At 35.7% G+C, this 27,569-nt stretch overlaps 1 protein-coding gene across 1 annotated transcript; it reads right to left on the reverse strand.

Moving 5' to 3' along the window:
• Window positions 1-552: 552 nt before the first annotated feature.
• NimA (Nimrod A) lies at window positions 553-27,569 on the reverse strand. Its single transcript, XM_017609618.1, has 5 exons — window positions 26,933-27,569; window positions 2,428-2,602; window positions 2,210-2,327; window positions 1,303-2,144; window positions 553-1,230 (listed from the first exon to the last, which is right to left on the reverse strand). Exons 1-5 carry the CDS (start codon window positions 27,335-27,337, stop codon window positions 620-622), a joined length of 2,151 nt encoding a protein of 716 aa, XP_017465107.1. The 5' UTR covers window positions 27,338-27,569; the 3' UTR covers window positions 553-619.

Below are 27,569 nucleotides of genomic sequence, written 5' to 3' on the forward strand. Positions count from 1 at the left end.
TTAACATTTTCAAGCTGCAAATTCCAAAATTATTTGCCACTTTTCGTGCGGTTCCGCCTTTCCGCAGTAAATCTATTATTTACATTTATGGTTCCTGATTAACTATGTTATTTACTGGTGATCACTTCTTCAATAAATTACAATATAGAAAAAAGTCATCTGACTTCCAACTAAGTCAAATGCAAAACTGCGAGTGAGTGCAAAACTGTAACATCTGCCTTAATTTACATTTTTGACTGCTGTTTTTTTTATTGTCGTTGTATTGGCTTCAAATCGTTATGAGAGAGGGAGCAGGGATGTACCAACAAGAATATACAACAAAAGAATGAAAGTCGTTCGAAATTGGAAATATAGCGGTGGCTGAAATAAAAAGTGTTACACCATGTTACAGTTTTGCTCGTCACTGTATGTATAAACCAAAGGTACAAAATCAAATTATTTTCTTTTATTAATTATTCATAACAAATTAGAGTATACAAATACAAAATGTATGCACTTTTAAGAATATTGTACAAAAAGTTAAATGATATGACATGATGATTATAAAAAAAAAAAAATATTTGGTGCGGTTACAATACTTTCATAAAGAATTCAAATCATATAAAAATAATTCAAAATTTTAAATGAGCGCCACTTTCCGTGGAGCGCTGTTGTTGGTAGCATTGGCGTTAGTGACAGCCGATGACGGAGATGGCACTTGAAGGTAGTTGGTACTCTGCGGTGGTATAATTAGATGAGCGATATGATGCTGCTGCTGCTGAATAGTAGCGGACGTGGGCAAGGGCTGCTGTGCAATAAATGCAGAGAGTTGAGTTTGCTGTATGGTTGTTGATGGCTGTTGTGGTTGTGATGGTAAATTTTGTTGTGCCAAAGTATAAGCATTGAGAAGGTGTTGTTGCTGATGGTTGTGCAGTTGTTGGTGGTTGTGAAGAGACTGAAAACTCTGTTGTTGTTGTTGTTGTTGTTGTTGCAGCTTTTGTTGACTGTGCTTTCTCTGTTGTGTGCTAAAGATGTGTTGTTGTTGTTGTAGCTGTTGCAGTTGGTGTTGCTTATTATGATGTTGATATGCCGACGGGTAGCGTATCTCATCGTACAAATGCGAATCCGGACTACCTTTGCGCGACTTTGGCGACACAACTGAATAGAGCGAGAGCTTGCGTGCATAATCGTAGGCGGTGGTACTCGTATTCACAGACGAATTATTGCTGGGTGCGTCATAGAATTCGGGTCCTGCGGGGCGAGAAGAATATCAAATTTCAACAGTGGTTCATGGTTACGTATACGACCTGGACACTTACATACCCTCGATTTTGTTGCGCACCATTTGCGTGAAGGCTGGTAAATCGGGCAATGGCTTGAGGAAACTTTTGCCGCCCACGCCAGCCATTGCGGTGGCATCCGTCGGGCTGCTAGCGCCGCTTCCGGTACCCAATTCCGCTGCCTGCCCACCGAAACTGGCATTGCGCGCCGCCAAAGCTGTTTCGACGCGCTGCTTTTGCCAATGGTAACGTCGATATATGTACAGCCAACTAAATCCGATTGCAGTAATGATAATCAAGAGTATGATGAGCAGCGTGCTGAGCAAATTCGCATCATGTTCAGCCGCAGTGGGTGTGGGTGTGGGCGCCAAGGTGTGCGTAGGCGCGTCAAGTACACCGCTAATGCCGGCCAAACTCAATTTTGCATCTTGCGTAGCACCAATGATGGTACCATTTGCGCTCGTCGGCCAGTCTGCGCCCGCCGCTGCTGCAGTGATTACATGTATCACCTCTGGTGTCTTTCCACCCGCACCATGCAAATCGCCCAGCAAACCGCCAGCCGCAACGGGTTGATGAACAATAATTTTCGGCGTATGCTGATCCTCTTGCTTGATAACGATGACCTCGGGCGCGACAGTGAGATGTGGTGGTATGCTCGTGCTGGTCGCTATTGTGACAATTTTCTTAGCTATACGATCGAGTTTGTGCGTTATATTGGCGATGGTAGAGTTGAGCGTTTGTATCATGACGTGCGTGACATTGGGCACCAAGGCACTTGTAGCATCTCCGCAGGTGCCGGTTTGTGGGTGGCAGCGCTTTTCGGCACAATCGCACTCTTTGTGGCACATGACGCCATACGTGCCAGTTGGACAGGGTAGCTCGCAACTGGGTGAGAGGAAACATTTTGCAATCTTTTTTATTTATTTATTTTTTCTAAACAGCATACTTACAACTCGCCAGTCCAGCCTGTGGTGCAGTGACAGATGCCAGATTTATTATCGCAAACCGCGCCATTTTGACATTTGCACTGTTGCTTGCATTCATCTCCCCAGTGATCGTGATCACATCCTGTGCAATGGTGTGCAAAACAAATTGAAATGAAAATATTTTTACATTCTGTTAGTAAAAAATTCGTTTTAAGCGTAAATAAATTTGAAACCCCACTCACTTTGTGTACAATGCGTTCCGGTATATCCCGCCTCACAGCTGCACACATCTGGCGTCTGACAAAAGCCGCGCCCACAACCGCCACGACACACAGGCTTGCAAACTGTATCGTTGATGGAGATATTCCCCTCATAGCCAGCGCAGCAAAAGCGAATAGTGCGGGTTTTTGTGACATTCTGTAAAATAAAATAAAAATGTGTAAATATTTAATGAGAGTGCCTAGGAATATGCTTCGATTTTAAATTATGTTAACTAATTTCGCACAGCGAGTCATAAAAGTAGAAACACAAAGTGTGATCGATCATTATAATGCGATTAAAAATTAAAATAAAATGAAGTAAAATAAAATAAAACATGACAAAATAAAAGATAACAAGATAAGATAAAACAAAATAAAAAAATATTATGTTAAATTAAATTAAATTAAATTAAATTAAATTAAACTAAATGGAATTAAATTAAATTAAATTAAATTAAATTAAATTAAAATAAATTAAATTAAATATAAAAAAAGAAAATAAAACAAAATGAAGTTAATAAAACTAAATAAAATAAAAATGTAATCAAATTAAAAAATAAAAAACCAACTTAAATAAAATAAAATAAAGTGATTAAATAAAATTTCAAAGAGCTACAAAGAAATTTAATAAAAAACTTATAAAAACTGAAATAATATAAAAATGATGAAAAATAAAATAAAATTAAAACAATAAAATAAAATAAAACGAAATAAAATAAAAAAATTAAAACCCTCAAACGTAATTTTAATGAATAAGAAATAAATAAATAAAAATAAAAAAATTAATTTAAATGAATAAGAAATAAAAAAATAAAAAAAAAAATAAAATAAAATTTTATTACATTTAATTTAATAAAAAACAAGTAAGAAAGTCTAAGTTCGGGCGGAGCCGAAAATTAAATACCCGGCGCAATTATTAAACATTATTAACAGTATTTAGCTACCGCTACACGATAAGCCGGGGTGTATAAATTTTAAGTAAATTAGCGTCCTTAAATTTCGAAATATTGCAGTTTCAAGCATTTCTGAAATTTATTGTTATTTGAAAAGCGGCCGTAATTTTAGTCCGATTTCAATAATTTTCAACGCTTTGCTTTTATGTGGCAAGCACAATAACCATACCGAGTTTGGTTCAAATTGCTGGAACGATTAGCGAGATACATATATGTGATCATAAGTGGGCGGTGCCACGCCCATTTTCCAAAATTGTATCATAAGCGTACTTCTTGGTAAAAAATTGTTGCAACCATCTATTTTGAATAAATTAGCTTTAATATTTACTGATTTATCGAGGATTTCGTATTTTTCTAAATTACCGTTATATGGGATGTGGGCGGGGTTATTGTCCGATTTTAAAAATTTTCGGCTATTTGGTATGTTGTAGCAGGACTAACAACTGTGCCAAGTTTGGAAGAAATTGGTGCAGCGGTTACCAAGATATACACATGTAACCATAAGTAGGCGTGGCTACGCCCATTTGCCAAAATTTTTTAATATTCTTATTTTTCGTCTAAAACTCATTGCAAATATAAATTTTGAGTGAATTATCTTCAGTAGTTACTAAAATATCGCAGTTTTCGTATTTCTTAAAATTACCGTTATATGGGAGGTAGGACGTGGTTATTGTCCGATTTCGCCCATTTTCAATACCATCCGTCCTATGCCCAAAAGAAGTCCACGTACCAAGTTTCGTTAAGATATCTCAATTTTTACTCGAGTTATCGTGTGCACAGACGGATGGACGGACGGACGGACGGACGGATGGACGGACGGACGGTACAGACAGTCACCGCTTAATCGATTTCTCTTTTCATTCTGATCATTTATGTATACATTTGTCTATATCTATCTCGATTCGTTTTGCCTGTTACAAACAACCGTTATGTGAACAAAGTTATAATACCCTTGTGCACAAGTGCGCTCGGGTATAAAAATACAATAAAGTATCATAAAGTTATTGACTTTGTTCCTTAGATTACTTTTAATTAGGTAAGGTTGCGGGGATTGCCTCAGTCAAGGGCACACCTGAATCGTTACATAGTTTTCCTTTATAAGACCTTTGTATGTGTGTATTATATTATAACTAAAATTTTCTTTGAAGCAGTAACTGCTAAAAAAGTTAAAGAAAGTACAGCGTGCCTTAAAAGAAATGCAGTGGGAGAATCATGACACTACCAAAATGCTTTAGCTTCATCAAATACTGGACAGATTAGCAAAAAGTGTGGAGACGATTGCACCCGATCACGCTCCAGACAGGTGCTACAGTGTAGATTAAATGAGATACATATGTATATTCATTCCATCGGGTGCATTCCAATTAGACAGTTTACTCTTAAGAAACCCACCAAAATCAATAGCTGGCTCTCACTTAGTGTTTGCCAATAAATTATGTATATTTTATAAAAGACTGAAAAATGCAAAAAAATTAATTAAAAGTCAGCAGCTAACAAACTGTTTAACAACAAAAATCTTTATTTAAATATATATGACCGATAATAAAAAAATAAAAAAAATACCCAAACTACTACCCAACCACGGAGTTAAGTATGTATTTTGAAATTATTGTCCGTCCACGCATGTCATTCATGTGTCTGCATTGAAATTTCCTGCTTTTATTAATTCAGTACAATCAACGCCACTCTCTCAAATAAACATCACCATCACCGCTGCACTACCACTGCACCCCCGCCGCACCACCACTGAATTCCGCTTCAGCACTGTAATCTGCAGTCAGTGCCGTTGAATATTCAAACCATTTTTGCTGCTGTCCATAGCTAGTCGCACCACCTTCCACTGCTGGTGGGTGCTGCTCAATTAACGTCGCGACGTCACCACCAGCCCCACCCGCTGATTCTGCATTGCCTGTCGCGCATCGCAACATTTTTCACTAATCTATGCTTGAGTTTGCTGTTGGATGTTTTTTTTCTGATTTTTAACTTTTTTTTTTATTTATTATTATTCAGTTTGGTTTTGTTTACGCTTATTTAGCGTTCCTTGTTATGGTTGGCTTTCCATTTCGCAGTCACCAGACAATGTGTCGACGCATCTCTGCTATCTGCTGTTATTGTTTGTGATCTATTGTGCGATGCTGAGTCAAGCGATCTCTAAATACAAACTACTTAGCGTATTCTTTTCGGTCTAGTATTTTTTTTTTTTTATAGGAAAGACCTTTCTCTAAATGTTTGGATTGAGATTTTTATATACATACTTATAACCTTTTAAGTGGTGGACCTCAAATGCTTTTGTATAAAATTGGTGTAAAAAAATAACCGCAGAGTTATTCACGCAAGGCAAATGACTGATAAGCGGTTGGATTAATCTAGACTTTTGAGATTTTGAGTTTTTTAATGCAGTGTTAGAACCACAGGCTAACGGTTAGCTTAAATTATGATTTAGGTTAGATTGGGTTTAAGTGGCTGCCTGCAACCAGTTGGGGTACCCTTTGAGGGTTCGTTTCGTTTCTGTCCGCTCACAGAGAAATATAAGCAATTTCATGGGTGTTTGCTGCATTTCAGTCCGTCACACATCTTCTAGCCCCCGACATAGCAAGACAGCAACGGAGATAGGTTCTATGCTTTTATATTTCGGACAATTGGTACAATGGTCAACATCTGCGGCCCTATTAAATAATTTTTTTTTAATGTTATAGTTTGCTGCTGGATATCTTCAATTCTGCAACAAGAATTTCTGCCGCATTATTGCCAGACTGTTCTAATGACCAATAATATTGCAGCAAATTCAATTTCTTGTAGCCTTTCCTCCACATCTCGCCACATACTGATATTCAAAAGGAAAATGTCCTTTTAGTCCAGCGAGTTAAGATAAAAAATACAAACTTCGGAAGATATACATAGGTGAAATGCCAGAATACCACATCGATACAAGAGCTGCTGGATCTTGCCATTTAAGATGCTGAATGAGGTAAAGGGTCACAATGAAGAGTTTTATGCGAAAATCTTGTTAGTGGTCATCTTAGGAAGTTGTAGCCAAGTAAATTGTCTACAAAAAATATAAAGTTACTTTTAGGCAATTTCCTGAGTAGGTTTCACGGTACTCGATGATGACTTTGGCTATGTAGTTTAAAGCCACAAAAGAAACGACCTTGCAAACCGCGTACTATTTCATCAAATTCAAATTAAAACTTTCAAGCATAAAAATTCAAACAATTTCTAACATTACTGCATTGTATATGTACGTATATTATATAGGTTAATACTAGTAGGTTAGCAAGTAGTATACATACATGCGCATGTATTAAACCCGAGATTAGCTACTTACGTTACAATTAAAGCTAAAAGTCAATTAGTCATCTACGCATAAAAGTATGGTTTAGGGGTTTCGATTACAAATCGCATACAAAGGTGCTTGGTTTTATGAATTTTTGTTTGGAATTCCGCATTATTTAATACAGTGATACTACAAAAATACTGGGCACATGTAATCGTCATATGTATGTATAAACGAATTTCATTACAACTACAACGCAAAAGAGAAAACGAAATTAATATTTCAAAACAATTGAAAGCGAGTTGACGAAGATTGAAAAGAAATGCCTTAAAAAAGATTACAGCAATGAAGGGTTTAGCCACCTGTTTAGTTTCCAAGTTACAGCAAAACTTTGCAACAATGTAGGATGTATTAGCTTTAGCTATCTTTCTGTTCCAATATTTCGCTCCGTTTTGTTGTTTTATTTAGCACTTGTTAGTGCAGTAGGTAAGGAATTCATATCTATGTATATACATTAGGGTGGTCCAACAATGCATGTGAGAAAAAGAAAGTCCGAAATGTAATGCCCTTACCTGCTAGGATTTCTCTATATCGCCTATATATAATCCTATTTTTATTTTGAAATCAAAAAATCTTTACAGGCTGCTCAAGGTGCTTTAAAATTTCTATGTATTTTATATGGAAATAAAAAAGTTTTCGTAGAAATGGTATAGCATTCTTGAAAATCAATATCTTTCGATCGGAAAACTCTATTTGTCTTGAGGCGACCTCCAATAATAAAAGCTAATTGTTTATTTTACTATTTTGTAGAGCTAACCGTTTTTTATGGGTCCCCCCATTGCATTTTTTTCTTTCTTTGATTTGTGGAGACCTGTAAAAATAGGAAATATTAAAAATTGGATATTTCTACTGAAGATAAACAGTTTTCCGATCGAAAATATAAAATGCATGGCAAACTTTATCGTAATGGCTTTGAGGCAGTTCTAAATATAATTTTTTTATTAACCAAAAAATAGTGGTAGTCTTTTTTCCATTTAGAAAAGTCGTAGTAGGTGAGAGCTTAACAAAACTTACGCCCCCCCCNCCCCCCCCCCCCCCCCTCTTCCCCTCACTCACGCATTTTTGAACCACCCTAATGCGCACACATACTCATGTACTTATAACAAATCAGTAGGATATCACCCAGTTAAACATGGTATTATAAAAGGTGAATGTTATGCAACACTTAATGATTTTGTAATCTTCCCCACGCTATGCTTTCTTTTTCTATTTCTTTTGTTTACTTTGTGATGTCACCGTTGCTATTTGATGCCTTTCCTGTTGCGTTAGGAGAGTGGAAATGAAAGCATAAATGCAGTTATGAAATTAATATAGTAAGTTACATATAAGTACAAATAGGCACATTAGGATGGTCCTTGAAAAATTTTAAAATCTAAATGTTGCATAAGTACTTAAACGAAAATAACGTAATTTTAAAAATATTTTTTTTAATGGTTTCTATCAAGGTTTCATAAAATTTTTATCTTCATTACTTTAGTTATTGACAAATAATTTACGTGAACAAATGTCAAGAAACTCATGTATAGGGGTGAGTTAGTATGAGCTCAAACCGCTCTTTCTAATTTTTTTTCGCTTGGAATATTTTTGAGATAATGGTATGTTTGTGCTTTTCGGGGTGTGATTTTATAAAAAAAAAAAAAATATTTTTGTTAAACTTCATTGAAACCACAATAAAAATGTGCGCCTAACGACATACCACTTTTTTTGTGCAGTCCAAAACTCGCTGAGGTTACAGCTTTGTAAAATTGTTGTGATTTAAACAAAAAAAAAAACAATTTTTTTTTAAACCGGGTAGAGACCCCTAAAATTGTTTACAACGTTGATATTTTCGTGGATGGTTTCAGTTTGTACGTAGAATTTAAGTGTTTACATTTTAGGGAGCACCCTAATGCACGTACATACGTAAGTAATGAATGCGCAAAAAAATTTTAGCTGTGGGTGCGGGTATCATAACTTCTATAAACCAAAATTGTGGACATGCATATTTCAAAAGAGTGTTAAGATTTTTTGAATTTATATTTAGCGATATATACGCTTTACAAAATTTTATAGGTACGTTTTAAAAATTTTCGAAATTGTTATGGTTATATTTGTAAATGTAATCGATATTTTTATACACTTTTATAGAAAAATAAATCGATAACTTTATCGATATGTGTATCGATTTTATATAGCTACAAATACATACTAATCGATATCATATCAAGAAATTTACAGTTGGTGATATTTTTTATAATTACATTTAGTTATTTATAAAAATCGACAATGAAAGGCAATTATATCGATAATGTTATCTACCTATATATAGAGACATTGCTTCACTTTATACCTGTGGACTTATGTTTCCAGCGTACTTCAAGAGCCCGGACTACACAGTCCCGCCTACTGGACTAAGGCATCCTTTTCAGGGGTGAATTTAGTAAGAAAAGGTACCTTTCTGCCTGAAATCAGTACCGGTCGTAATCCGCCATTACTGTCGTAGCTGTCTTGATTTGAAGGAAATCAAAAGCATGAAGCACTCGACGCTCCACTATCTACTATTTTAAATATTTGGCTGGCGACAAATTAGTTCTATTTCTAAGGCAAGAGGAGGTACGCAAGAATTCTCAAATACGGCATATCAATGGGACCTTGGTGGCCTAAGTGTGCCTATTCTTAATTGGGATGACGGAAGCCAATATAAACTATCCTAAATTAGCTTATCGATCTATGTATTTAATAAAGCCTATTTGGACCATAAATTACTTTAAAGTGTTTCCTGTGACAACGGTTTTTCTTTGCAAGAAGATATGAAAGTCACACGGCAAAGATTATTTGTTTAAATTTCGAAGTATGTATGCCACAGCATACTAGGTTGTCAGCTTTTATATTAAATAACACAATTTCAACGCGCATCAAAATAAGCAGATAAACAACACCTGAGGCATGTAAATCGGTTTCATTCAAATTCCATTTCTTCATTTGAATCCTATTTCATTCACACACCCCTGTCGGAATAAAAGAGACAGTCTCAAAAGTTATCCAATTGATAAAGTAGTTTGAATGAATGTCCTAGCTCATCTTCAAGTCTTGTTTTCACTTACCATTTCGGCCAACGATTTTGAATGCCTTTAAGCCAAATGTATTTGAAAGTGATTTAAATCATATGCAGGCTGCCATTCACACTGGACATTTGAAGCCCCATTTAAATGTCTGGGTATGACATTTTCCAAAGTGGCTTAAACTTAACGAAGAGTTGGTGCGCCACAGTTGGACTTAAGATTAATCCCTCTAAGACGGCCGCCAGAAAAATTAACCTTTCAAGTATGAGCAATATAGCCATAAATGAGGTCGTAGTTAGATTCCCTGCCGAGGTTGAGTATCTGGGCCTAATCCTGGACTTCTTCTGTGGAGATCCCACATCGACGCGACCACATAAAAGGCCACGAGAACACCAATGATGTTCAAGGTTTTTAGGAGGCTTGTCTTGGGGGTGCAGCTCAAAGTTCCTCAGGTGGATCTACACCATGATAATACGACCAATATCGACCTATGTGGCGGTAGTTTTGGCTTCAAAAACTGCCTTAACCAGCTTGTGTATCCATTACGGGAGCAATGCGAATATGCTCGACGACAGCGCTAGAGGTAGTTCTTGAGCTTGTGCCATTACCAGCCTGATTTTCGCAGGAGATAGTTATGGTAGAGGGAAGGTCCTATCGACTAGGAACGTGGAGAAGTGGGGATCACAGCTTCCACTTGCTGCCTTTCCCAGGGACGATATAAATAAGGTAATGGTTTTCGACAGGACATTTAAGACAGAGCCTTGCCAAAAGGCGCCCTGGAGCAACTGCAGTATGGAGGGGTATGTACAGGCCAGCACCACACTGACGACTCCAAAACACCAGAAGGTATTGGGGCATCCTTAGTGACAGCCAGATAGCACTTAAGACATTATCACCCTTTAAGAGGGCACAAGATAGCGGCTTGGCCAGAACAGCGGCGACTTTGTCCCCGATGGGTCCCAAGCCATTTATTGCAATAGGCCTAAACAATATTAGGGAAGAGCTTAGAAAAGTTAGGAGGAATCAACACTGGCATAGTATACGAAGGCTTCGCCAGGCTAAAGTTTTAGGAGGCGGGGGGTTTGATATTTTAAAAAGATAAAAAATTCTTATTAATTCCCTCAAACACAAACTCAGAACAATTACAGGCATTCTCACTGGACTCTGCAGATTAATAGGACATCTGCACACGCTGGGAATCTGGTCGAGCGATCTCTGTCATTTCTGTGATTCAGCTAGGTAGACACAACTTCACCTGCTACTGGAGTGTGATGCCCTAGCGAGGCGACGAATGAACAGCATAAGCTCAATATGAGAGGGCACATACACAGCTTATCCCCAAATGCTCGCCTAAACGTCCTCGAATAATTGGAATCAACAGATGCCGTGTGATGAGTGGAGGGCACAATTGACCCACTTGGTCGCGGTGCATGCCTCTATTGAATTTTGAAGTTCTTTAAGCCAAATGTCTTTTAAATTAGTTGAAACTAAATGCACAGTCGGATAATTGACTTACTCATAGGCCTTCAGCATTTTAATAAAGTTAGTTGCTTACAAGAAAAAAAAGGAAGAATTTAAACTGCTTGCGGTTAGTAAAAAGTACCTTTTAAATTACTTTTAAAGTACTTCCATTTCCGAGAGGGATGCGGATATTTGTATACTCTTGCTGGAACGCCGCTGTATATGTGTATGTGTAAGCTTACTTGCCTGGTGACATAATTAACACTTCGGACTCGTCCGAAAACACCAATTGCTGATTATGATAACGATTACGTTTTCTCTGCTGAGTGTGATCAACTATTCGGTAATTGTTTAAGCCAAGACGTAAGTGATTACTGAGAGCGTGTTTGCGAGTACACAGATACATATGTGGTAGCGCGAAAAATAGCCCAGTAAGAGCTACTGCAAAAGTTATGCATGCGCTTACGTAGATAAGCCACTTATCCACCAAAACTAAAACATAACCTGCCAAGTAGTCAAAATGATCCTAATCCCAATTGAAATGCATTACGCTAATTTGTATGTGTATTTTAGTGTTTCTAAACGGCTATGTAGGAGTTTAAGTCATATCAATGGGTGTCTACTACTACTCGACTACTGTTTGAAAGTATTCAGACACTTATAAATATGAGCTAGTATTCATATGACATAAAAATTATTAGCTGATATAAACATTTTAGTAAATTGCTGTGCAAATACGTAAGCTATGCAATTATTATTATATAAGTTTATTTGCTTGAGATTTAGTTTTTTTCGCTTTATTTATTTATATTTTTTGTGGTCTTTGCTGAATTGTAATTGTATAAACACCTATGACTGCGTTTTCAAAAATTTTATATAGATACTTCTTACTGAACTACTAGCGAAATATTTTCGCATTTGGGGTGTTATTTTTCAAATCGTACACCCAATTTGAAACAACACTTTCAAATTTTATTCAAACTCGGTTTACGAGCTCTTTACATAAAATCAGGTGACACGTATCCCAGGATTTATTTTTTTTTTTTTTTTCTTCGGAGATATGAACTGTCAAAATTTGGATTTTTTTCATGAACCAAGCAAATCGTTCATCTCGGCTTCTACTGATCGTAGAGATTTCATTTTAACAACATTTGAAAGCTAAAGAAACAAGCCTCATATATTGGGCACTTTAATTCTAATCGTTAATTTTTATTTTTTCTAAACAATTTGATTTTGTAAAGTTGATTTTCAAAATATTTACATGCATTTTTTAAGTTTAACATAACGCCATCGTATTCCTTGTGTAATTCTCTACAAAATCGATATATAAAAAAATGGGACTAACATACGTACTTTTACTGAAATAAATATTTATACGACCACCTTTATTTTTTTGTATGCGCTAGTAAATTTGTTTTATGTGTTTTATGTTTCAGTTAGGCATACAATGTAATTTACTTGAGCATTATACAAAAGTACATAGGTTAACAATAACAATTCAGGGACCAACTAACAACTATGTATGGAATATACATAGATCTAACATCAAAATTTAGTCTACTGGAATATTGCGACAAGATGGTTTATATAAATTAAATTTTTAACTATAAATTAAATGAAATATCCTTATTTCACGATTCGATTTCGGTTGTCCCTTCGTCTAATGAATAAGGTTTTGAACTAATTTATCTGGTAGTCAACTGTAGACACCCAAAGCTGTCTCTGTCCCGAGTGGGGGTTCTGAGAAGGCGAAGTCATCTCCGGTTAATTGAGATGAACTCGTTCTTTATTTAGTTTCCTAAAAGTCGTCAAGTGAGGAAAAGTGCCGTGAATGTCCGACTACATCCACCTGCTGCACCGATAGGCCCAGTCGATGTGATTTCCCAATACATATTACTATGCGTTAAAGTTTCATTCGGAGACACCAGTATTGAGTTTCCCAGGGGTCAATCTTAAATTGCCATCGTTAAATCAAATACCAGAACCATTGCGCTCCTTGATAAGACATTTAAGGCATTTCGTCTGAAACAAGTCTATGTATATTTGACGGCCGTTGTGGCTGGGTAGTCAGAGGTGTGTAATACCACTCCGAAGAACCTGGGCTCGATATCTATTCCGAGCAACATCTAAATCAGGCTAAAGGCTTTGTCTAAGAGCGGTCACTCCTTGGCAAGCAATGGCAAAACCTCCGAATGTACATATTTCTGCCATGAAAAAGCTCCTCCCAAAATACATTCGCCGTTCTAAGGCATAGGATTTCTGTAGACCAACAATACTCACCCATTTTGAAATTGCTACCAACTTTACTATACAGATTCAAGGGCAGATTCACCATCCATCAAACAGGATCATTCATGCCGCCAGAAACTGAATAAGAAAAAGTCAATCAAATCTAAATTGTTGTGCAATGCTATGAAACACCAGACTATTGGAGAGCTTACGGTGCTAAAGCCAGACCAAAATTTTAGCCTACCCAAATCGATTATACTTTCTATCACTACTACTACGCTTCAACACGTTTACTACAGTCGCCTACACATGCCTATCTTTATAGCGCTAAATCGATTTTCTTAATTAGTTTCCCTAATCGAGACAAAATGTGCGACAGAAACCCAATATCCTCCTGACAGCTTTGTACTTCCTCAACAGCATTGCAAAATGCGCCGCTGACCCACAGACTCTGCATACCATCGATTGACGGCTACTCAACAGCTGGCAGCTGGCAATAATTCGCTCTTTTGTAGAGCATACAAAATCGCACTGGTATGTTGAGCGAGTATTAATTAAAATACTGATCTTCAATGTTTTAGTGGTACATAAGTAATAAAAGTTTTGCAAAACTTGTATCTGTAACAAAGTATGTGGCGCAGCAATCAATTATTGTTTGGTGGTGCGAGTTAAATTCGTGATTCGTAACGAATTAAGGCGGCCTACTTTTTTGGTCAAAACGGCTCTGAACACACATATGTGTACACATACATACATACACATGTACATATTTTGATAAAGTGCAATTAGAAAAATTAATTAATTCAAGTAAACTCAATTAAGCGGAATCTCTGCGCAGCGAACGAAGCGTTAGCTGGTTTCCGATCCAATAAGCGCCCTCGCGAAATAGTTTTTCACTTGAAATTTTATATTTTTTTAAGCTATTTTATATCGCATGGTGTAGCCACCTCATTTGATTTTGTAGAGCCGCTAAATATAATGAGATACCATTTTCAACATAAAATTCACGCAAACAAAAATGTCCATCGAAATCGTGTAACCTCAAACTGGTTGCGGTTTTTTCATTTCCAAAACCGTTGTAATGGTATTTCTGTGATTTTTCTGTGTTTGCGAAATGATGGTGGCAAACATTTATTTATTTTATTTTGTTTTGTTTGATTTTGGGATATTTGTAAAGATTTTCGTTTTTTTTCAGCAACAAAGTAATGCATTCTTTAAGTGACTCGCCAGTTGGTCGCAAGAAAAAGTCAAATGTCTATATTCGTTGAATTGGTAGCACTTTTTCGTAAAATGATTTTAATCAATCGTTGATAAATTTTTTTGGCGTCAACCAGACGCAGCCAAAACCTTAAGCGTACTTATGCGCAGCACCGCTCATGTCACGCGGCTGCCAAGCTGTCAGTCATTCTACGCATCGCCAAAAATGCATTTCAAACACCATTAAAAGTGCCACATCTAAAGCGCTTACATAATTGCATTTTAGCACTATTTACTGTGGCGGCCAGCAATCAGTTGCAGACATTTTCAATGGAGCTTGAGTGCTGATCTGAGCTATTAAGTTTTATCTTACTCGTAGAATTTTAATTTTATGATAGGTTATGAAATGCGTGATTCAAACAAGCTAATATGGTGTGTTAGTAGTACTAGGAGGGGAGAAAATTTGTTCAACATATATCGTGTATATAAATTTAAAAACCACCGCAATTTAAAATTTTTAGAGTTTTGATTGTTTTGAATTTCTAGAAGTTTTCCATTTTAAATAACTTGAGTGGAATTCCAAAATTTTCTAAACTTTCAAACTTTGTGGATTTGGGAAATTTTAGTAAATAATGAATACTAGATTTCTAGAAATTTTTCATAAATTTGCGAATTTTAGGAACTGTAGGAATTATAACAAATTTTTTCTAAGTAAACGAAATTAAAAGTTTTCGAATGTTGAAAACATTTTCACATTTCGTCGTTTTTGAAAATTTAAAAATTTTCGTAATTCTTGAAAATTCAAAAACAATTTAAAAAAAAATTAAAAATCTCAAACTTTTTTGTATCAATACAAAATTTTGGAAAAGTTCAGAAAAGTGGAAATTGTTGGAATTTTTCAAAAATGTTAATATATTTTAGAATTACAAAAATTTTATATTTTTTATATACAAGTACCATGAACATAACAATTTTTCGACAATTCGCGATGTTTCATATTTTTAAATTTAAGGATGGATTTTAGAATAAATGAAATTCTCAAAATTTTGCAAAATATAAATTTTTCTAAAATCTCAATAATTTTGTACATTTCAAAATATTCTGATTTTACCAAAATTTCTAGAATCTCCCGGATTTCGATAGTTTTTGAAAATTTGGAAATTATTCTAAAAATAAGAAATCTCAAGAAATTTAATAATTTTATAAAATTCAAAATTTTGGATTTTTCGATGTTTTCTAAACCTGTGAAAATATTCAAACTTGCTGTGACTTACAACGTTCAATGGACATACATGGGCGTAGTGCACAAATCTTGGAGTGCACTATGCTTTTAACTACCACTACTATAGCGAGCTAGTGGAGCTGTTTTTTTTTATGAACAAACACTTTTAGTGGAAAAAATCAGTGTTCACACTACCACTATTATTTCTAGTGGTAGTGCACAATGCTTTCCACTCCAAGCCTAGTGATATTGGAGCTGACAAAATTTCCACTAAATTAATATTAATGGCTTAAAGACTATTTCCACTCAATCTTGCAAATAGTGGAAAAAAGCCATGTTTCCACTAAATAATACTAATGCTTGGTAGTAAGGAAAAACTGATATCGCGCGTTTAATAATATAGAGATGTAATCAAAAATTTACGTTCTTGTAGATTTCATAATACAATCAAAAAGCTTGATGAGGAGAATATGTTGAGCCTAACAGATGACTAAACTTGCCAAAACTGCGAAGATATGTGTCTTTCCATCTATCTTTTGGTATACCAACTGAATGAATTGATCAAACTTTGATCGCGTTTTCCCACAAATTTGAAAATTTGAAAAATTTCTTTATATTAGCTTTGTTCCACACGCTTTCCGGGCTATTTCGGTAATTAGAGCGTAAAAATAAGTTATTCTCTCACAAGTGTTAAAAGTAAGTCAACACGGGCCAAAAGTGCCCAGAGCGTGGGTCTACACTTCGTGTATTTATTTAAATCCATAAAAGCGAAATTTGTGTTTGAGTTTATCTTAAAGAAATATTTTAATTGTATTGAAATACACTGTAAATTGATATGTATGTACTTATGTTAGAAAATATACACACATATATTCAAAAGCTGATACATTTCCAAAAATCACTTGAAAATCTGTTGATTTCACTACTTTTGAAATTATTGAAAATTTTTTACATTACCACTAAACTCATTAGTGGCAGTGGAAAAAAATTGAATTACCACTAAAGGCATTTATTTTTAGTGGAAATTTTTTCAACTACCACTAACGCATTTAGTGGTAGTGAAAAAAAATCTGAGTCCCACTACTTTTAGTGGGATTAGAAAAAAAGTAAGTCTCACTATATTCAATATTAGTGGTACTTGAAATTTAGTGCACTACGCCCATGTCTGGAACATACATAGGGAGTTCTCGAAAAGTTTTCTGAAGTAGGGCGTTTTGGAACTGGCTACTGAGATAAGTCGATCTTCCACTCAGTTGTCGATATTATATTGAAGCTGCTGTCGACATATTTGCTGTCGGCATCGTTGTTCATCTTATAATCAGAAATTTTGTTGATAACGGTAAATATTATTTCTTTTTTATTTAGCAATTATATTACTCGATGCATATGTCGGCAAATTTTGATACATGCTTATCTAAATTTATTGACGTTGTTATCGATACGTTTACGGCAGCGTTATTCAGCTTATAATCGATAATTTAGTAGATAAAGTTATATGTGTATTATTAATTTTTTATTTATCAATATTATGATCAATACCGTTACAATGTCGATCGACGTTTATTGATTTTTATCGGCATCACTACCGATATACTTAACGAAAAAGTTATCGACTTTATTCGGTATCATTCTCGATACTCGTATCGATACCACTACTTTCCTGCTTACACACATTGTTGTACTTACTCTAAAATGGGTAACAAGGAAAAACTCTACGTTACAACGTGTGACTTATTCACAGTCGGAGCGTAAATGTTATGCTACAACTGCTTAATTATGCACATTGCAGCTTGTAGAATTTTATTGCTTCAGCTTCGAGCAGGAGACTGCCAATTTGTTTTCCAATATGTTTCGATTTTCATGCAAACAAAATAACGAACCAGCAGCTTCCGTTCAAAAGTCAAACAGTCAACAAGTAAATGACTTATTTACCTAGCAACAAATAATTGCTTAACTATGCTGAGCCATAGCATGTATGAATTACAAGGAAATTTCATCACCTGCGCACGGCGGCGGAAATCACCAAGATAGAGTTACGTGAAGAAATAAAACACGCGCACAGGTGGTGGTGACTGCTGTCGGCGGTTACATGTCACCCGATGCTGGCTTGTAACTGTTGTGATTGTTTGAAGTGTTCTACTTTCAGTTTCAATCTGAAGCAACAAAGAATCTTGAACGGATACTATGTAGTAACTGAAGTTAGCGGATGACATTGCCGACTGAGAAGCGGTTGACTTGTGCGAAGAAGCCTTGCAGACTTAACTGTACAAATTATTAAATTTCAACAAGTCATTTTTATTTAGCAAAAAAACTAAATTTTCCATATGATTTGTTGACTCAGCAGCACTTGAGGTTGCCGACCGCAGCTTCTTACATGAATGATTGCCGCCAGCGTCGTTAGTTTACGCCGAGTTGAGTTGCGGAGAAACGGAAATGGTAAAGTGTAAAAGAATCATATGCATTTCAACTGTATGTAGTGGTGACAGCTAACAGCTGCAGAAGAACTTTGTTTATTGCGAAAAATGCATCTGAAATGAAGAACGGCAACGGTACATAAAACGGTATCGCAAACGTAATTAATAACCAAAGCTTTAGTTGTTTAATGTGGTTTGAGTTATTTGTTCTTTTTGTTGGGAACTCGTACATTGACACAGCTGACAGTTACTCGTTTGCTCGTCTATTGCGAAAAGTTGTTTGGTGACACTGTCAGTGTTATTAATACCCAAATTCGATTGTTAGAGTTGTATGCTTAACAGAAATATTAAATAATTTTTACAGGCGTACATACATATGTACATATGTGCTTAACCAACCAAAGTTTATGTAACTCATGCAAATATGCATTGCATGACTGGTCAAATCAATCAATTGTTTTCTCGATACAAATTTTCTTCTGTATTGTCTTCTGTGTTTAATCTTACGAAGTATAGCGAAGAGCACAAAAATAACGATTCAAGATTTTTCGAATAGGTCTTGTCTAGATAATTATTGGCGTTATTACCTTGCGACGACTTTTCCATACCGAAAATTGTATAAATGGCCTTGACTTAGCTAACGCAAGCGTCATCTGGATAAATTTTTGCATTTACACGACAATTTTTGATGAGGAAAGAGGAGATCTATAAGCTTGTGATCCAAATAAAGTTCGCTTGATATTTTATGATAGGAATTTTGTTTTTTTGTTTGGTTGATTGGGAGTAAATTGGCAAATGCAGCGGAAATTGCACACGGAAATGGTGCAACGGAAATGGTTGGGACGGAAACAAGTGCTTTGTGAATGTATGTTATTACTTTAAGAAAAACTTGCTAATAAAAGGTTAAAGAATAACACTAAGAAAAAGACTAATACAACAATGAAAGACAACCAAACAAAGATAAATATAAAGAAAAAGACGAGGATGAGAACTACGATAAAGTAATGATGAAGATAGAGGAAGAAAGATTACATGTAGATAGAGACACAGACTCAATTTGGGAATTATTTTGAGATTTTAGAGATTTTCGGGATTATCGGTATTTTCGGGGATCTCGATATTTTTATCGGCTTTGTTAGCAATATTGTTGTCGATTAATTATCGATATTGTTTCCGATTATATATCGATTTTGTTATCGATTTTGTTATAGACATTTTTATCGATTTTATCGATTATATATCGATTTTGTAATCGAGTTTGTTATCGATATTTGTATAGATTTTGTTTCGATTTTGCTACCAATATTATTATCGATTGTGCTATCGACATTTTTATCGAAGTTGTTATCGATTTTGCTATCGATATTTCTTCGATTTTGTTGTCGATATTTTATCGATTTGGTTAACTATTATTTATAGATTTTGTTATCGATTATTTATCGATTTTGTTAACGATCATTTTCGATTTTGTTATCGATATTTTTGTCGATTTTCTAATCGATTTTTGTTATCGAGTTTGTTATCGATATGTTTTTTGATTATTTTATCGATATCTTTATCGATTTTCTAATCGATTTTGCTACCAATATTATTATCGAAGAGGAAAACAGAATAACATAATTGTATTTAGAACGAACAGGGGTGGGGGTAGGGATCAAGATAGAAAATACAAACAAAACATATAACATTAAGCGAAAGCAGATGCACATTGTATGTATGCATATTGGTTATGAGACAAAATAGATATGTAACGTAAGTTTCACTTCTCCAGTGTGGCCCAGGCGCACTTACTTTTGTTTTTGGGTAAAGCGCCTTGCTCGTGACCATACCCATATAAAGATTTTTTCGGTTTTTTCCACTGACCACCCTCTAGCGCTTTCTTACTGCAACTTCTTTTTAACAGGGTTTGAATAAATTATAGCTTTGATCACGAAAATCGTTTCTCTTGGCTTAAGATTAACCTTGAAGAAATTAGTTGCTCTCCATGGCGGCAAGTAATCAAATTTAAATAATTCCAACGGTTTTACCCTCCTTTCCCACCCAACCGACACGAAGAGCGCAGTCTGCATGGCGTACGGATTTTTTTTTTCTTTTTTGTACCGAGTAGTGGAACAAAAAATTTTTTTTGTGAATTTTTTTTTACATTTCACTTTTTTTTGGAACTTTTTTTCATTTTGGGGGAACCGTACAATTGTTTCAAGGTTTCAGCAAGATGGTGTAACTTGTCACATGACCGGACCTGTTATGCCAGAATTGCAGCGTTAATTTCCCAATGAGCTGATTTAACGAAATCCTACATTCCGTTGGCCGCCAAGCTCTGCTGACCATACCTGTGCCAGATTCTTTTGAGGGGTAAGTAAGGCTGTACTGAATGACCTTTTGATAAGTTGCTGCACATGCATCACCAAGCGTGGAGGCCATTTAAATTCAATTTTTTTTAAATGCAATTAAAAAATATAATAGAAATAATTTACTTCCTAAATGAATAATCAAAAAAAAAAAGAATATGAATTACCAAAAAAAATATTTGGGTTTTCTCAAGTAATTCTAAAATTTTTTTTCCCCTCAAATACAAATTTTTTTCTGAAAAAAATGTGTTTGAAGGGCAGATAGATGTGTATCTTACTGCATACATGGACTTGCTTTCGGAGCCATAGTCGGCAGGAATTACTTTTCTTCCCGATGCAGTAATTTAGGCCTACTTCTTTAAGCTCGTCTTGTACAAATAATATTTAAGTTAAAAAATAGAAGTTATTCCATTTTAACACTTGCAAGCAAGGTTTGATTTTTGTTAAAAAATATCATAACCCTAAGTGTCCCTGAACAAAAATTTCTTTATTCGCGCATTGTGAAGATCTGTCCGCCGACGAATGAAGCAAACTTAGTTCTCAAAATGGCATTTTTATTTAAAAACAATGGAAGGAAAATATTAGCCAGCCCTCAGCTATATAAAGTATAGTATAATAGTCAGCTTAAAGCAGTTGCCAACATCAAATCTCCTAGAATAATTACTACTCCATTAAAGCGCTAAATATTGAGTTCCACTTCGAAGCCGCAAATTAAAACAAGTTTATGCAACAGAAAATACCAGGGGTTGCATATCACTCATACTTACACATATTTTCCTAGGCTAGGCTTAACACACACACACACACAAACACACCTACAAACGCATATCGAAACAAAACCTCACCGTAGCGGGAAAAGTAATAAAATTTTCATTATTGCTAATTTTCACCTACAATTCCACTTTCTGATGTTATTAACCTCAACCAGCCCAACGGTGGGCGTACATGTAACCCAAGACGGAGATTGTATGCAACATAACAACAAAGCACACACACACACACACACACACCCATCACACAGCGTAACATAAAAAAGCGCACGCCTAAATATTATTGTTTTAGCTGCTGCAATCTGTATTCGGACGCAGCGGCGGCCAGCTGCTGGACATTGCACTGGATTAGCAAGCAAATTGTGCCACATGCGATTGCAGCAAAGAAGCTAGCCAAGGAAAGGCGATTACGTCATAGCGGGGCACGACGGTGACGAAGACAGTTAAACCCCCGGACAGTCCAGTCGAACAGACCAAAATACAAACAGACGTTTGGCCAGCGCGCAACCATTTGCCTTGCCTCCATTTAAACGTTTCAGTTTACGTGCGGTTGCATTGATTGTGCGTGGCATCCTGAAAGTTTGCTCTACTCCAGCGCACCGAAGCTAGCCTAGTTGCAGTGTGCGCGCGCGCGCGCACTCTCCAATCACTGGCGCATGCGCAAATTCGATTGTGTTGCGCCAATTGAGTTGCATGTGACTTTTTTTTTCTTCGAAATTATTTTCATTTTCATTTGAGGCACTTTTACTGCTGCTGGCAAAATGCTGACTACTTGAACTGTTAGCAGACAAATGTTACGTATATAATAAAAATCTTGTAATGTTTGCGCGTATTTAATGCGCATAAATGTTAAGTTTTTCGTATACTATTTTTACTTTTTTTCTATTTTTTAGCTAGTTTTGCAACAAAATACAAATTAAACTGGTTCTACGGGTGTGCGCTGGTCAGCAAATGGCTTTCAATGCATGCGGGCGCACTTACATACATGCATACATACATACATACATACATACATACATACATAGGTATATGAAATTGTCAGTTATCGCATAGATATGTGATGCAGTACAATTGAAAGCAGGAAATGCCACAGCATCTGTGCAGTCGCCCGACTTTTGTTTAGCCGATTGAGACAAAAAACATAAAAAATTGCAATTGGAGCGCGTGCAATAAGTGCATCCACTGCAGCAATAATGGTTTTTTTTTTTTTGAATTTCGCATGATGACGAGTATGAGTAAAAATAGTGCTGTGAAATTGGAGATCACCAGTCGCAAGCAATAGAGTATATTAAGTTTAATCAAGTTTAAATTGTTATTGAATGTAATCTAGTTTGAAACAGTATAACAATTCACTGAAAGTATAATATATAAGTATGTAGGCATAGGTATGTAATATGTGCGTGTAAAACACTGTAGGCGTAGTTATAAAAATCATCAAAAAATAATAATTGTTTTCAAGATGTCGATAGATCACTCCCTAAAAAGCTTTACAAAATATAAAAAAAACTCGTCAACTAAAAACCCTCTAATGCACAAAAGAAATAAATAATTGGTGCTTACTTTTTGTTAAGTGTTTGGCCGAGCTTTTCCTCAAATTTGTGGTGTGGGTCCTGATGCTCCAACACAAATGGAGGGAGCTACAGTTTTATGCCACCTCCGAACGGCAAATGGACGTTGTGAGAAACTTTGCCAAAATAGTAATAAACCCGGAGGTTTAGTAACAAAAAAAAAGCGTGAGTACCAGGCACTCATAAAATATCTGTGTACGGTTTGGCGTGACATTAATTACCTATCGACGGACGAGTGGAAGATCGACCTATCTTGGCAGCCGAACGATAACGCCAACAGAAAATATGTTGAGATAGATGATTTTTAGACCAAATTCTGAAATAAAGCGTTCTTCAATCAAATTCTGAGATAGGGCGTTCTCTAAAAGTTTTCGAACCGGCTACCGAGATAGGTCGATCTTCCACTCAGCCATTTATATAAACGGTTCTGAACTTGTCCCAAAATAGTCCTGAACTACTCTCAAATTATTCCTAAATAGCGCTGAAATAATCCCGAACTAGCCAAGGAATGCTCCTAAAATAATGTCGAAATGATTTCGAACAAGTCTTGAAACGATCTCAAATTCGTCCCTTATTAGGCCCAAAATGAAGCCGAGCTAGTCTGAAATAGTCCTGATCTAGTTCCCCACTTTTGCCAAAATAAACCCGCACTAGTCCTAAAATGTGCCAGAAATGGCCCTGAAATAGTCTTGAAATGGTCCAGAACTATTCCGAAAATGGTCCTCAAATAGTAGTGAAATTAGTCCAAAAATGGTCCTGAGCAGGTCCTGAAATTATCACGACTCGTCCTGACCAATTACAAATACATATTTTGCTGGGTTAGCGCAGGTTTTGCCCATACCGAGGACACATAAAAAAACCTTTTTCTTATATAGATGCTGCTCGAACCAGGGATCGAACCCAGTTCCTAAAAAGTGATAGTGTGCCCTTATAAACACACGACTACAACGGAAAGCTATTGCTCCAGTAAGGGTCAATCTTCCATTTTTGAAGTTCACTCACATACCTCATAGAAGTGACTTTGATTCGGTGCAAGAATCCCATTTTAAGCAACGACGAGATTCACGTCTTACCTGATTGATCTTAAATTATAACGGGAGTAGAGTCTGGGGTCCCCTCTCAGTAACTTTCATTGAGTAAGGACTACAGACTTGCACACGAATGTAGTATTTTTCAACTTTGCATTTCAAAAGCAAAGCAAAGTTAGTGAGCGTGACAGCCTTTATACCCTCAAAACTCTACTTTGTTGTAGACAGTCTCTCAGGAATTAAGATCCTTATGATGATAACGATATGCATTTTGAAATTTGGTAGATGTTTGTGATTTTTTAGGTAGACACCTACAAGAAATGAGGAAATTATATGGCAGATGTTTGAGCATAGACTAGGTTTATCGATTCCAGACATACTATCTGGCAATACAAATTTGAAGAGAATGCTAAACAGGCTATTAACTCATGATTAGTCAAGCCATCGGTCGAAAAGCGAAGTAGACAAAGTTTTCCGAGGTACTCATAAACTCCTTCGCGGCATTACCAGCGTAGAACTGACCCATTTAACTACAAAAATGCACTTCAACTTCCTGGGGAATCATTTTTGCAATGACCTGGACAGCTTTAACGCTGGCGGTCTCATATAGGTTTCGGTAAATCTTGACAAGAGCAGATCGTCCAACTTCACCTAATCTAGCTTAAACATAAACTTTGGATAGAAATATTTGAAACTAGTTAGTTGATTATAAAATGTATAACTGATTCTATAAATATATTCTTATTTGCTTTACAAGCACTTTCTCTGTGCTGTCAGAATGTTGGAGTTGTTCAACAAAACCTAGAAAAATGGACATACTTACCTCAGAACTCTCAGCGCGGCTTTATGTACCCTAGTTAATAGGAATGAGGCAAAGACCTGCCTGCAACACACAAACTGCCTTTTGTATTGGAACACCAGTCACTGTCTAAATACTTAAGAACAAAGAATAAAGCTTCGACCTCAAGGCAAAAAATAATTATTGTCAACAGATTAAAAATCCTTTGCGATCATTCGATTCTTACGTCAGATCTACGGTCCGGTAAATAGAATGAGCAATATGTAAAGTTTTAAAATGATATGAAAACTCCAATATATGCGCCTGCTTGGTCAAGTCAAACGTATGGGCAAGATCAAAGTTTCGGTCGCACACACTAGAAGTACAAAGTGCGGAAAGATCTGTCTATGCAGTGAGTTGTGCGCTTAATAGTGCAGAGCAGGACTGGCTAATCAGACGATGGTCACTGGGTGGTGGGCCTACTGTTGGAGGGCATAGGATGTTCGGAGGTATCACTGTATCCCTCTTGCCCTATGCATACACTACAATTTAACGTTTATTCCTGATGGAGAAGAAAAAAAAAATGAAATAAAAATCTTGGTATTTAAGGTTATTTTCGATGACTGGTTTTTATTAGTGGCTAGAAAGGCTAGAAAAACCCAGGTGAGGCCGGACGACTGAAGTGGAAAAGTGATGGGAGTGAGTAGTCAGATTTTCGTTGCAATTGATGTTTAAGGGAGGTTTGATTGTAGATGGTGTTGCCTCTGAAATGCAGCCTTTCCTAACTTCTAAACAAAAATATTTCCATTTGAATGAGAGGGCTTACTTCAATGCGAAAAAAGCGCAGTTTTTATAAAATTAAAAACTTTGATCGCAAAATGACATAGCTTTCACACTATCTACAATTTTTTTCTATCATAAAATGAATTCGAATTGTTCGCTCAAATGAGGTTCTGCTCATTGGTAATACACTGCGTAAATTTCTTTGAATAATTTTCAATTTAAGACTTTTTATGAGCATTTGTTTTTTTTTCTACTTCTTTTTCCAAAGGTACGGATGTTTTTTCTGAAAATACAAATTGGAATGCGATGATATTTTAAACACAGGGTGAGAACATACAACATAACTAAAATTAATTGTTTCGTCTTGAAAATTTTAAATTCAACATAAATAATTTTTTTTTTTAACAAATGGAAATTTAAGAAGTTCGCCGCCTCTCACAGAATATTATAATACCAGAAAATCACGCCGAAAGTATTCGAACATCCACTAGGAAAAAAACATGTGAACGGTAAGAGTAGTTTATTGATTTGTGTAAATTTTCATTGGTCATAAACCAAGTAAGTTTCATTAAATTTTATTTGTGAATATTCTATGAACATGTTGAAAATAAAATAATGTTGACTTTACAACTATTTACAGTTACTTAAGGATACAATTCACTTCACGTGTCCTTATGTTGATCGGTTTTGCCCATATTTCTTTAAAGATTTTTTTTTTTTTTTTTTTATAAAAGTCTAGCTCATTATGTAACAAACACCATATAAACTCACATTTCTAACTTTGTACAAAAATTATAAAAATTCAACAAATTTTCACCAAACTTTGAAATTTCTGATTCAGATTTTTTATAGCCCATTAAATTTTATTCGTTTTTAGTATAAAAAAGTGCAAGTTTTAAGTGACTACAAAATACCGTTGATAGTAAATAATATTTTTTTTTGTGCTGATGGTGCAAGGCATTCTCTTCCATATAAAAAATTTTCGAACATACTTTGCATGGAGGAAAATGCGTGACACCGTCAGCAAAAAATGTGGAAAATCAGCGGTATATTGTAGCTACGTGAAACTTGCACTTTATTATGCTAACATTTAATGGGCTATAAAACTGCATACCAAAAATATCTCTGAAAATTCTGAATAAAAAGTTTAAAATTTTTATAACTTTTGTTCCAAATTTGAATAGTGGATTTAAATGGTGTTTTATAATATTTGATCTTCTGAACCGCAATACAAACAGGTTTCCTTCAGCATTTAAGAAACTATTTAAATAAGGAGATCGTTGTGAGCTTGGTTGGCGGGTATCATTGAGCGCAAACACACAACATCTTTTTTTTTTTTGTTCATACATATTTACACTCACCTTTATCTGCACCATTTCACGCATTTCGGTCTTATAACTGGAACAACGTGGCGGAAATTCCATACACCATTGTGAGCTGCGTATGCGCACTGGCTGCATCGAGGGTGTCTTCAATTGTTCCAAATAAGTTTCTTCGCGCACACAAATATGTGATTCAGCATCTAAAGCAACGCCCTGAATAGCATTATGTCGGCTAGCATCGCTGAAAGAGGAAGTTGGCGCACTAACATCCACTCCTCCTGCGATTATAGAGGCCGTGGTAGGCGCCGTTAAGTCAGTGTTGATGCGCAACAATTTTTCTTGTGCGCCAACGCAAAAGGGCACACAAATCAAAGTGAAAAGTAATGCAAAACCAAAATTCGAGTTGGTATCACCTTTGGCGTTTTTCAATTTCACATGCTTCATTTTATGGCATTTGCTGAATTTGTTTTTTTTTTTTTTTGTGAAAGGATATCACTTTGCACTCGAGCGCATGTAATAAATATGGAAGTTTTCAACGTGTTTTTTTTTAATATTAAAGTTGCAGAAATATCTGGTTTTATTAATATTGGATTTAATGTTTAGCACAATTTTTTTTTTACTTTTTCGATATTTTCGTCAAATTCGAGATTTTTTAAATTTGAGTATTTTCAATGAG

Source organism: Rhagoletis zephyria, unplaced genomic scaffold, assembly GCF_001687245.7.
Source record: "Rhagoletis zephyria isolate East Lansing unplaced genomic scaffold, Rhagoletis_zephyria_1.1 Rzeph_scaffold_00239, whole genome shotgun sequence".
NCBI lineage: Eukaryota > Metazoa > Arthropoda > Insecta > Diptera > Tephritidae > Rhagoletis > Rhagoletis zephyria.

Bases quoted from the DNA above. Each gene is read 5' to 3' on its own strand.
- NimA (XM_017609618.1), bottom strand. From the start codon at position 27,337: ATGAAGCATGTGAAATTGAAAAACGCCAAAGGTGATACCAACTCGAAT. The intron at 2,603-26,932 runs GTGAGTGTAAAT...TTTATTTTACAG, and splicing joins GTGAAATGGTGCAGATAAAG to AATGTCACAAAAACCCGCAC. The intron at 2,145-2,209 runs GTAAGTATGCTG...CCTCTCACCCAG, and splicing joins ACAGGCTGGACTGGCGAGTT to TTGCGAGCTACCCTGTCCAA.